Consider the following 12,582-nt stretch of genomic DNA (forward strand, 5'->3'; position numbering starts at 1 on the left):
CAGATATTTGATTTCCACCCCTTACGCATGTTCATGTCCAACCCCAGCAAACTCATTGAGGCCAGCAGATAGCTGGGATATTTACGACTAAAATGTTGGCATTTTACCAAGTCTCTTTCCAGCTGTCAGCCTTGGGATGTGGAAGTGCGGGTCTGCGAGAGGACCTCCCAGGGTGTGGTGCTGAGGTCGGGCAGTATTTACCTTCCCAGGAGAGTCACCAGGACCACACCTGGTGACCTCAGTGTAGTTTGACCAAGTTGGACACTCCCTTCATCTCTAAAAGCCTGTCTTGTCTTTCCCCAAAATGACCAGGCATTTACAAATCAGACTTTAGCTCATCTGTAGGCTTGAGGGAGAAGCAGCAGTTGCCTTTGCCCCAGGGAGACATTGGGTGGAAACGGATGGCTCCCACTCCGTGTTTCTGGAGATAGGGTGGCTCCACGCCAGGCAGGGAAAGGCCCTTCCAATCAGTGGCATTTGAGGAATGTGAAGGGGAGTGGATTTACTGGGGGGTATGGGGAAGATTTTTTCCAATACGATCCTCTGCTGTTCATCTGCAACCACTTCTCAAAGTTTCACCAAGGAGTGATTCCATTTCAAAGATCCAGTCTGTGCTTGCTGTCTGTCCATATGAACAATACTGGAGATCCATGTTTTGTTTTTTTCTTAATATCTCTGAAGGTTAGATCAAGAGTTCAGGCTGGAGGTTGACAATCGTAAGAAGGAAAGGGTGTGTCCGCCAGAGCCTTCTTCCCCAGGACAGACCGGGGCTCACACATTTCCAGAGAATCAAAATGTGGCCTCCAGGCCTGTCACCCAACCAGAGTTCTAATGTGCTCAACTTTGCGCCACTGCCAAGGACTCAGGATTAACCAGTCCCAACCCGTGAGGGTTTATGGGCATCTCCTTGATGACCTGGCCTCTTGCCTGCTGCAACACTGTTTACCTTCTCAGGCTGTTCCCTTGAGGAGTCAGAAGGCCACTGATAAATGCAAAGTTTATGTGTTATTTATGTCAAATATGTCTCCACTAAAGGGCATGGCCGGGGCGGATGGAGTGACTGGGGCTTGGCATGTGATTTTATTCACCACCCCACCCCCACCCCCGACCCATCACATATGGATACCAGTGTTAATTAATCTAAATAGTGGTTAATTTTATTTCAATATCTCTATTTAGGAGCAGTCAGACCCTATTACTAGCTTGGGTAACCCTGCTGGCTCTGTAGACAAGGTTCCTTCCTCTGTCCTCAGATGCGGGTCCTGATGGCACCCTGGGCAAGGCCTCCCCCGGCGGGGAGCAGTCATTTTGCTAGTGGAGCTGTTTGCATTACGGTCTAAACTGTAGGAAGCAAAACAGGGCATTAAAGTGGTCAACCCTATGAGGCTTCAACACGTGTGTGGAGAAGTGTAGCCATATTGGAAGAGCCATATTCCAAGCCATATACGGGAATATATTCTTACCAGATTTTAACAGAGGAAGACAATATCACATCTGCTGCTGAGGCATATGGCTTGCAAATGAGTTCCCCGTATTCTAAACCCCTTTTGTTTCCTCCTAGTTGGTCCAAGTGAGGGGAGCTGATTTTCTCAGAGGCCAAGGCCCCATCTCTGGCTGAGCTCGGAACGGCTTGCTGGCTTGGCTGGCGCTGTCTGCCCAGCTCTGTGGAGCCCTCTCCTCCTCCGTGTGTGAGGGGCATCCAGGGGAGAGTGGTGACAGGGCCTGGGTTGTGTGGGGCTGTGTAGGCCTGCCCCCGGGCTGCCGGAGAGCCGTCCTCAGCTCCTTAAGCCACCTGCTGGCTTGTAGACAACTGCCTCTTCATATCTGTCACCTGCAGCTGCTGACAGGCTGAAAACGGGAAGCAGGCTCATCCTCAGGCAATGGGATGGTGACACGGGAGAAGAAAGCTTCCTCACTTCCTGTGGGATTGGCTGCCTGGAGAAGAAAAGCCAGAGCAAGCTGCCAGTGCCCAGGCGGTCTCTGCACAGAGCCCCCTCTGTCCCATACAAGCCTGTCTTTCAACCAGCTCTGTGCAAACAGAATAGAAAACCTTCCCTCCCCAGGTCACCTGCTCTGTGGCCGGGGCATGACTCATGAGGCCGCAGTCTTTCCTCACAGGAAGCAGGTCGCCTGGTGGGGCACTCGGTGAGCTTTGCTGGCAATGGCTCATGTGCTGGTTGAAGGGCAGGACACAAATCTGCCCCCTGCTCAGGATCCAGGCTGGCTGAGGCCCTGCTGTGCTATTGGCCAGGCACCGGCCAGACCATCGGCTACTGGCTGTTGTTACTGTGAATATCATTAGCTGGAGCTCCCCAGCTGGGGGCGGCCTGGAAGCCGGCAGGGGTGGAGAGGACCCATCTGCCTCTCCTGCCCAGGCTCTCCCGGTTTTCATGGGTGCTTCCTCCGGGCCTGGGTGGGGCAGCAGCTTGACCCCGTCTGCAGGTGGGGATGGGGCCGGGGCTTTGCTCGGAGAGGAGGGAGCAGCCCCCATGCTCCCCAAGAACCGCACTGCCAGCCCAGTGGGTCTGCAGCGGGCCAGAGCAGCCGGGGCCCAGTCAGGAAGGGGTGGGGCCTGGGGCCGGGGCAGCGGACACAGAAATGCGTGCATCCTGAGTGTGCCTCATTCTGGGGTGTTGACATTCTTTTGTTCTGTTTCTCTCCTTTTCCTTTGTTTTGGGGAAAGCCCTTCAGAAATGTCCAGGCTCAGCTGGGGAGTGGGAGAGGTGGTCCCCTGGGCTCACCGTGCCCTCAGTCCCTCTGGCGGCCCTTCTGCTGGGCCTCTAAGGAGGCACCTGCTTCTGTTTGGTTTTCAGGCCACCTGGGCAAGCTGCTGGCTGCCTCCCACCAGAAGGCAGGTCCGGTTCCAGCGCTGACCACGCGAGCCCCAGAGGGGGGACCTTACCTCGAGCGGCACTGCCCTCCACCAGCTTGTGTATGAGCCACCCAGGCCAAGAGCATTTCATAAACAGAAACACTAATGAAGAACTGGTCCCTGGGGCAAAGGGCACCACCTGCTAGTCCCTGGGCCTGTGGGAGAGGAAGTGGGCCTTTCCCTTCAGCCTGCTGGGCACAGAGGATCACGGGTCAAATGGGGAAGCAACCCCTACCCCTCTGGCTGACTTACTCTGCAGGCCCCTCGTGGAGGACACTGTGGAGCCCGGGCGGCTGGCCTGCTGGGGGCCACCTGAGGAGAACTGAGGGGCCAGAGCCGAGGCCCTGGCCTTGGGTGCGTTCAGGTCCTGGATCCTTGGGGTATGGGGGGCCCAGGGCTTGCAGGTGACGGCTGAGGTAAATTCCCTGGAACAAAATGTGAAATATAGAGTCACAGGAGGAATGACTCTCTTCCTGAGTACAAACAGATGCCAGGCAGGCAGAAAAGAGGTTCTCCCATAGACCTCCAGAAAGTAATGTGTCTGTGGACACCCTGACTCCAGCCCTGTGTGGGATTTCTAACTTATGGAACCGTACATAAGATAATAAATTTGTGCTGCTCAGGTCACTCAATTTGTGGTAACCCATTATCCAGCAGCAATAGGAACTGACCTTAGATGGAGTGGCCAGGGAAGACTTGCAGAGAGGGTGACGTTTAGCCGCTAATCTGTAAGACAGGTGGTATTATCCTATTTTTCAGACATGAAAACTGAGGCCCTAAGTTTGCAAATTTTCCTGATGTCACACACTTAACAGGCAGGTAGAGACCAAGGTTTGAACCCAGTGGTACCTTATGGACAGCCATTCTCCCAGCACCCTCTGGTTCTGAGCCCTATGGACCAGCTTTGCAGAGATGTGGTAGCCATGTCTTGAAGCCACCTCCGTTCTTTCTTTGTGCCCACAGCCACCGAAGCTCAGTGCTATTGGACAAGAAGTCTTGGGAATGGTATCGTGGCCCTGTGACCGTCCAGCCACATGGCTGGGGTCGGCCTGTGATTCCCCCTACCCCAGGCCTTTGCTGTCATCGAGTCGTACATGCACTCAGCTCTCGCTCCCACCTCGACTTCTGAGGCCCTTGCTATCTATCTGCCCATTTTCCTGCCTGTAACTCTGAAGAATGGAGCCCCAACTGTCACCCAAGGTCGTCTCCATTGAATGGGCTAATGTAAGCATCAGCTCAGCTCCCAGGGTGCAGCAGGTGCTCTGTAAATGGCAAGGCCATCCCTCTCTTCCCTGAGTGGGCACCTCAGTCTGTGGGCTGCACATAGTCGGCACACAGTGAACAGTTGTTGAGCTTGCTGAGTGAGGGTCCGCCTGGCCAGGAAGGAGGGCACTGACAGGCTGCAGGGCTTCCCAGTGGGGGGTGGGGAGTGTGTGTCTGTGTTCACCTGTACACTCCAGGGGGGCAAAGCTGGGGCCCGTGGGAAGCGCAGCATTCAGGGCAGGCGAGGACCCGCAGGGTACACTCACTGGAAGGGTCCCGACTCTCAGCCCTGCTCTGCTGCTCTCAAGCTGGTGCCTGCTCATAATCAAGGCCACTGACGTTTTGAGAGCCTCAGTGTCCCCAGCTGTGAAATGCCTATAGGACAGCTATGATGATCCAGCGATGTTGCACTGGGACCCAGCCATGGATAGGTGCCCCATAAGTGGGGGTTATGGCTCTGGGGACTTGGGAGGAAACTGGAATTTCTTATTTGATTCATTTCTATATTTCTGTTTGCCTCTCCCCTTTTTTTTTTTGCATTGAAAACTCTATTACTTTAATAATTAGAGAAACAAAACTTAAATATCAGAAAATTCTCCCAGCTCAAATTTAGGAAAGACTGGCATAAAAACTGCCCATACTTTAGGCAAGAAATCTTTCGTACCAGGTTGAAAAGGATTGGGGAGGTCAAGCCCTATTACAGTGTTCTAAAACTTTAGGATAATTTTTTCTTTAAAAAGTAATGTTATTTGTGTATCACTATGCTATCCCTGAATGCTTCCCACGCATCCATGTTTTCGCGTGGCCGAGTCGTGCTCGCCGGCTCTTCCCTGCTGCTCCATGTCTACGAGCCTTCTCCATCGCCTGGGCCCGCAGCCCCCGTCACTGCTTACAGTGGCTGTGGACCATCCCACCTGACTGCTATGCTGTAATTCACCCCGCCTTTTCCTGCATGTTTTGCTTTTCTTTCATTCACTGATAATGCATAGGTGTGCTAAGAACTATTCTGGGCCTTGGAGATCAAAGATCTATGCCAAATTGCTGCTTTTAGGAAGTTCACAGGTAAGCAGGGCTGTTTGACCAGTAAGCAAAAATTGTGAAATTCTGAGATGACTTGCATCACTGATGATTTTCTAGCACATAGAAAGGAGCTTTCCTTATGGTCTAGTGAGGTGGTTTTCTTTTAATATCATTCGGTTCAAATGATTTCTTTTACAAAACCACTCTTTTTCTCTTCATCCTATTGGTTCTGCGTCTCTGGAGGACCCTGACTAATACACCTTAAAAGCCAGCCTCCTCTCTGCCTCAGACATGACCTTTGTTTGGCCAGGAGGTAAAGAGCAGCCTCAGACAGAGGCTCCTTCCATCTGGTTCCTTCCTCTGGCACAGGGAAAGTGGCCCTCGGCAGAGCCCCTGGGAGCCACCCTCGGCTTGGCAGAGCCCACCGCCCATGAGAGTCTCCAAAGCACTTTAGGAGCTGTTGCAGGAGTTGTGGTGTTTGACTGAGGACACTGTCCGTCCTTGAACTCTGCAGGGGTGATGGCTTTAAGGCCCTCTGGGAAGGACACCATGGGAGGCCGGGTGGAGGGCTGCTGTTAAGTGTCAGGTTGGTCCCCCAGTGGCCTCCAAGCCTCGCATCTCCCGAGAATGGTGAGCTCTGTAGTCTGGGCACCCAGGAGCCTGAGCGCATTTGGCCGGAGATAAGGCCAGATCAGGGCAGAGCATAGAAAGCATGTGGGAATGAAGTTCAGGATGGCAGTCACCTCTGCCTTAGTATGAGCTATAGGAACACGTGGTGCTGGGTACTAAAGAAAAGGAAAGCATCAATATATATGTACAACGGAGGTGCTTTACAAGACTGGTGATCGTCAGAGGCCTGGCCTGCTTATATGATCTGTGCCCATCAGCAGGAATATTGTGTTGGACGGGAAGAGCAGTAAAGGCCTGGAGATATTTTATCTTTCCTTGTGTTTAGAATGACGCTGAGTCATAATCCTGCAGCCAAGCATTCCTCATGCAGAAGATCCCATGTCCCTTCTGCTCTCCAGAGCTACCGTTTGCATCAAGGTACAAAGCAAAGGGCTCAGGGGTCCCCTAAGTGGACTTGGCCGCTCAGGGTTCATTACTGGCTCTCAGTCATGCTGTGGATATTTATTCTGGGTGCTAACAAACCCAGAAAGGGGTCGGGGGATGGGGAGACAGGGAAGAGAACACAGCTGAAGGAGGCAAATACCAACAGCTCGCCAACAGCTTGCACACAGCTCCCCCATCGCCATCTCCCTGACCAACTGCTCCTGGTTTACAGGTTCTTTTAGCTGGATCTGCTGTTATGTGTCATCATGAGCTGCCATATATCCTCTTGGGACAAATGTGAGGGGGATAAGCATCTATGCAGACATATAAAAATCTCTTCCTTATTTTTTTAAAGCCACTATATTTGCAAAAGAGTCATTTCCTGTGTGTGGCAGGGCAGGAACTTTGACACTGCTTCTGATCCTGGCCTGGCACTGGGTGGGCCTCTGTGTGGGTGCAAGAGGTCCAGCCCACGTGGAGGGAACGTCCAGACACACCCTCCTGTCTGGCTGGACTCCTTCCCGCGTGGGCACAGGCCAGCACCGCGAAGGGCGGCCTCAGCAGATGGTGATGGCGGGCACGGCCATGTGACTGTCTGGGCAGTGCAGCCTGTCACCTTTCCGGTGGTGGTGGCTGGAAAAAGGCCCCTGCATGTTCCAAGGGGCGAGTGGGCCCCTCTGAGCTGGGCTGGCAGCATCCACAGGGCAGCACCTTGGCTCTTCTTGAGATAAATGCTTATTTTCTTTTTCAAATGCATTTTTACAACTGGTTAACAGTTGTGTTCCCCAGCTAATCAATGCCAAGGATTCTGAGAAGTGGCCAGAAAAAAGGAAAACTTGGCCATGAGACAGGGTAGGGGAGGCAGTGCGATGGTGGGGCCTGAACCCTTTAGTCCTTGGCTTCCGGGAAGGCAACTTCACAGCAAGGCCAGCTGTTGGAAGCCACAGGAGCAGAGGGGAGCTGCGCCTGTCTTCACACCACATCCGGGTCAGGGCTAAGCAATGAAAATACCATTCAGTTTACCGTTTACCCAAACCCGCAGCTCTGGGGCCCTTCCAAGGGCTCCGAGCAGAGAAGCAGCGGCTGCCCCGCCAGCCTGCCTTCCACAGAGATGTGGAGAGAGGAGCTGGGGGAAGCCGAGGGGCCGATGCTCCCCTACCCAAGCCACGCACAGCGCCTACTGATTCATGTTCTTTTTCCTACTGATGCATCCAGCAAATATTTTGAGTGCCTCTCTGGGCCAGGCATGAAGACACAGGGACAAACACCCCACACGTGGCCCCTGTCTTTGAGGACAGTGGGTGACAGTCACGGACCATGTGACCCTGTGTCCCTGCACAAGGAAACGTGGCTGTGTAACTGGGCTTTGGGGTCAGGCAGGAGGAAGGGAGGCTTCGCTGAGGCCTGGAACAGCCTGGTCAGGGCAGGCTGGGGCGGGGGCAGAGCCCTGCAGGCAAGGGTCAGACAGCAGAGTGGGGACGAACCCGATATTTCTTCCCCTTTCCGTTTTCCTCTTCCTCAAACAGAGCCCCTGGACTTAAAACAAGAGTTGAATTCAAGTGATGGGCATGAAGGCAGAAGCAAGCATAGATTTAATGTGGAGGGGCGTCTGTGCCCCCCAGAGGCATGGAGGGCCAACCAGGAAACCCCATTTGGTAGAACAAAGGGGAATGTTTCCAAACAGAGAGACTTTGGGGTCCCCTGCTGACTTGAGAACAGTTATTTCTCCAGTGTGAGCCTCAGAAATGAATTCAGCATTTACAAGGAAAAGGAAACGGCTCTAGCCCCCGAAGGGCAGGTTTGGCCCTGCTGAGCCACAGGGTCAGATCCTATCCAGTGCTGGGGGCCAGAAGGCGGGGTCAGCGGGGCCCTGGCCGTGGCTCTGGCCCAGCTCTCTGAAGTCTCTTATGTTGAACCCCCACTTCAGGAGGTGCCAAGAGCCAGAGGCCACCTGACCTGGGTGGGTCAGTGGGTCCCCAGCTGGTCAGGTGAGGCTAGAGGGGACCACATGTTGGCCTCCCAGCCCCGCTACCCAACACTGCCACCAGCCTCTGACCCACCCTGCCATCTTCTGCACCCGCTGCCTTGTAGAGACCTCAGGACTGGCCTCCCTACCACAGTCCATGCTCCAGCGTCCCCCTGGCTCAGCCCCCAGAAGCTCCAGTGCCCGTTGGCCGCAGGCCCACCCCGCGCTGTGAGCAGTAGGCGCAGGGCCACCTGTGGTGTTGGGGGTGGGCTGCAGTGCCCTCCTGCCGCCCCCTCCTCTGCCTCTCCCCGCCAGTGGGAGCAGGCTCTGCTAGGCCTTCTGCCTGTCCTTGGTGGCGGCGGCAGCTCCGGACGTCCCTGTGGCCTCTAGAGCTCAGCAGGAACTCCTGTTCTGTGGCCTCCATCCGTGGGAGCCCAAGGGAAGGGCCGTAAGGCCTGAGTAAGGGGAACGCCAGCGGGCTGGTTTCTCAGACCCCTCTATGCCATGAGAGGGTGACATCTGCCTCGGAGCCTGGCACATGGCCCTTCCACTGTCTCACCCAGCTTCCCAAGGCCCTGCCGCTGAAGGAGCTGCTGATCTGGCCAAAGTCAGCACAGATGTCAGGGCACAGAGGGCCTGACCAGTCACCATAGCAAAACTCCTCTAACTCAGAGACTCCAAATGTGTAGCCATGTTAAAATGTGGCTCAAGTCCAGAGTCAGTGCAGGAGGTTTGGCTTCTGCATCTTGAAATGACTCAGGCTGAAGGGCACTGCAGGGCCAGCAGGAAACGGGAGGCAGCTTGGGGCACCTGGCAGTCAGGCACAGGTGGGATCTTGGACCAGGGCCTGACCCTCTCCCTCATCAGGTCCTCTCAGAGCTGAAAGAAGCTGCCTGTGAGATCACAGAAACGGCCCTTTCTGGATTCTGAGGACTCCTGAGTGACCCGTTGAGGGTGACCCATCAGCTGTGCTCATTTGTGCAGAGAAGTGTGGGGGTCTCTGCCTGGTCATCAAGTTTGTGTTTAGGAATCTGACCTCGACCAAACCACTTCACTGGCCCCAACTCCTTCTCCATCTCCCTCCCCTTCACTCATATCCGAAAGCAAACAGTGGAGACAGGACACTGCCCTCAAGTTACCCCAAATCATACCCCAAACATGTTTATGTAGTTCTCAAAACTAGTCCCTTGGGAATATTTGCAAGTTTCCTCTCCTTCTAGTCTGACAACCAGTAATTCTCCGGCGGCAGGTCCCCTCCCCTTGGGCTCTGAGGTTACCAGGCATGCTGGCCACACTCCCACGGGTACCTGAGCGCCATACTGCTGGCCCCAGCAGAACGCTCCTCTGCTTCCACAGTCAGAGGCTGGGGCCTCAAGGAGCCTTCCCAGGATAGCCCCCCGATCCTACCTGGCGGTGTCTCCACTGCCCGGAGCCCTGGGCCCCTCCCTCGGCAAGCTGGGGGCCCCTGTGGGGGGCCGGTGCAGCTCTCCCTGATGTCCTGCCAGCAGCCACTCTCCTGGCATTGCATCCATGGCAGCTGGGGAGAAGGAGAGGGCACTCAGGCGACTTCCATTCTGGGACCTCTTTGAGGGTGCTCTTTGCTGGGTTGGGGTACACACCCCAGGCCATGTCCCGAAGGCCCCCGGGGCCTCTGGGTGAGGACTTCCGTACTTATGCAGCTGGGGAACTTTCCAGGTGTTACTTGAGGTACTTATAACCTGGGAATGCAGCTGCACCATAGCTGGAACATACACAGCACCATGGGGGAACATACACACGCACGCACGCACACACATGCAGACCATCGGCCCTGTGGCCTCTCTGGCCCCCTCTGCCTCTCAGAGAAAAGCCAACAAAACTTGGAATTGTCTCCCTGGGCCACTGCTTGACACCCACAGCACAGGAGCACGGAGGCACACTGAAAAATTATTCACTGTTTGTCTGGGATTCAGACCCAACTGGGTGTCCTGTATTTCTATTTGCCAAATCCAGCAACCCCAGAGGTGGAGCTTTCTTCACCCTGAGCTGCCCAAACTCCTCAGGCATGAAGCCTCCTGTCCACCCCCAGGGAGAGAAACTGTCCTAATTCCCAGTGGGCAGTGCTCTGGCTGATGCCATGGCCGAGGATCTGTGGTTCTTATTCTATAGCCAAAGGGATTCACGTCTCTGTCGGAGCAGTACTGTGACCAAGTCTGGATTCGCTGCTTCTGTAATCCACGCTCCTTCCAGCTTTTTCATTTAAAACCTCTCTAGTACCTTTGCAATGTGGCTTCTGCTGTCTTAAATATGAAGACTCTTCCCTGCAGGTTTCCTCAAACCCATAGCAAAAGGCACAGCTTTGAGTTACAGAAAACTGTCTTTTGACCCAAGCAAGGAATCTGCCTCTGGTATGGACCCAGTGGGTAGCATTATTGGAGCCCACACTGGACAGTGTCCACTTAGGGACTGGGACTAGACTTTCAGCCTCCTGTGATCCATTCAATGGACAAACGGCCAACTTGTCTGGATTCTCTATTCAGTAGGCTTATAATTAAGGCCCAGGAGACAAAACAAAGGTGTAAGAAATGAACTGAGGGGAGCTACGCACAAGCTGGCTGCACACAGGGAAAACCCTACTACCGGCAATGGGACTACGAAGATGGTGGCCAGGGCAGGCAGCCCTCCAGGGTCAGGGGCTTTCTGGGCAGGTGGGGTTGGGAAGGGTGGGAAAGCCCCCAGGCAGGAGGAGAAGGAACTACGTTGAGCTCTTCCGGGACCTTCGGAGGTCTTGGTTCTGTCACCAAATAGCAGTCGCCCCCTCCCTCCCTTCCCACTCCCGCCACTGTGGGCCACGCACCACAGCAGAGCAGGCCCGCTTAAAGGGCCGGGACCTGGGAGGCCGGGCAGTCCATACGGGCACCCGAGGTTTCCTGAGACAAAGTACTGTTTTCCTATCTGTTGATCTACTTCAGACAGGGCCGGCCATTTTGACTCCCGGGTCCATGGACGAGGCGTATGATTTGGTATCCAAGATTGTCTTGGTGGATGGGGAAATGAGAACAACTTTCCTCAGGCCAGTTTTGTCTTGCAAAATTCTAAGTTGCATTCTTGGCGTTTTACCCTTGGGAACTATTTCCTTTTGTTCTGTGGGGCTGAGTCCTTTGCCTAAAAATACAATCTATTCTCTGGCTCTGCATTCAACTGATCAGGGAGTTTGAGGATCCCGCAGACTCCTCACCGCGAGCTTCACCTTGAGTGTTGATTTTATTCACAGGTGTGAAGGGGCTGCCTGAACACACTCGATGTGTAGGCTGTGGTGGTGGGTCCCCAGCAGGTCTCGGTGGGGCATTAATTCCCAGCATGGTGAAGCCTGGGAGGCCAGACTTAGTAGCTAGTTACGTGTGGGGTCCATGGGGAGCTGGGCAAGGCCAGACTGAGATGGGGGTCAAGGTGAGCAAGAGCAGAGTGGAAGCGAGGGCTAGAGGAGCAGGGCTGTGCAGGCAGAAGGGTCAGGAGGATGTCGGTCTGATCAGGCGCTGATGGGGAAGGGAATGGAAGACGAGTGTCGGGAAGGCCACCAGTCCCTCACCGCCCTCATCCTCCCCTTGCTCATCAACTGGGCACTTTTATCTGCTGGGCCCAGACGTAGACTCAGAACCAGCATCAAGGGAGCGTTCCAAGTGCATGAGCCGAAGCCTCTTTGGCATCCATCCCCATGGAGAGGCTGGGGGAGGCAGGGAGAGGTGGCGGTGGGGACACCTGCCTGGGGAGCTGACACTGGTCTGGGACATCAGTCCTTGGCGGCTGTGGCTAGGCGAGCCTGAAAGAGTGCCAAGGAAGAACAGCATAGACACCAGAAATGGAATCCACACTCACTAAACACCCAGGGACAGCTGCTACCGGGGCCTCGGATTCTCCAAGTGGAGAACTTTTGTCAAGTAAAAGGATTTTAAAGGAGGACTAAGGGTGCTGACCTGGGGCTGAAAGCAGCCTGACCAGGCAAGGAGAGAGACGTTAAGAAGCCCGGTGTCCTCAAGACAAATGCTGGGCATAGAAGCCACAGGGCATAAATATGCAAAGAAGTAAAAAGCTAACCTTTTCAAACAATAAGGCTTCTCTCTCACTTACCAACTTTACATTTCCCTGTATGGCCCCGGAAGATGACTGGTTAGCCAGAGACGGGTAAGATTCCTCAAGGGAGGAACAACCTAAGACAGGCACAGTCGCAGGGGGGCCATCAGGTGAGAAATTGGGGATCAACAGAGGTGAGGCTTAGAACCTCCCTCCCCCTGTTCTGAGAGAAATCTTCTGCATCCATGGATGTTTTATTGCCCTGGTCTAGCTTGGATTAACACATAGTCTACAGGCACACACCTGATCATCTGCATTTGCTCTCTTACAACACTAAACTATGTTTTCTACCTTTATC

The 12,582-nt window shown here is 54.4% G+C and overlaps 1 protein-coding gene across 1 annotated transcript in view; it reads right to left on the reverse strand.

Annotated features, from left to right (window-relative positions):
• Positions 1-1,512: 1,512 nt before the first annotated feature.
• ARMC9 (armadillo repeat containing 9) overlaps positions 1,513-12,582 on the reverse strand; it is a 162,330-nt gene continuing 151,260 nt past the window's right edge. Inside the window, exons 23-25 of the mRNA XM_057503437.1 lie at positions 9,582-9,711; positions 3,125-3,297; positions 1,513-1,935 (exon numbers count right to left, since the gene is read on the reverse strand). Of these exons, the coding sequence (XP_057359420.1) occupies positions 1,913-1,935; positions 3,125-3,297; positions 9,582-9,711 (326 nt within the window). The 3' untranslated portion in view covers positions 1,513-1,912. The remainder of the gene's footprint in view (positions 1,936-3,124; positions 3,298-9,581; positions 9,712-12,582) is intronic.

This window comes from Manis pentadactyla, chromosome 6 (assembly GCF_030020395.1).
Source record: "Manis pentadactyla isolate mManPen7 chromosome 6, mManPen7.hap1, whole genome shotgun sequence".
Taxonomy (NCBI): Eukaryota; Metazoa; Chordata; class Mammalia; order Pholidota; family Manidae; genus Manis; species Manis pentadactyla.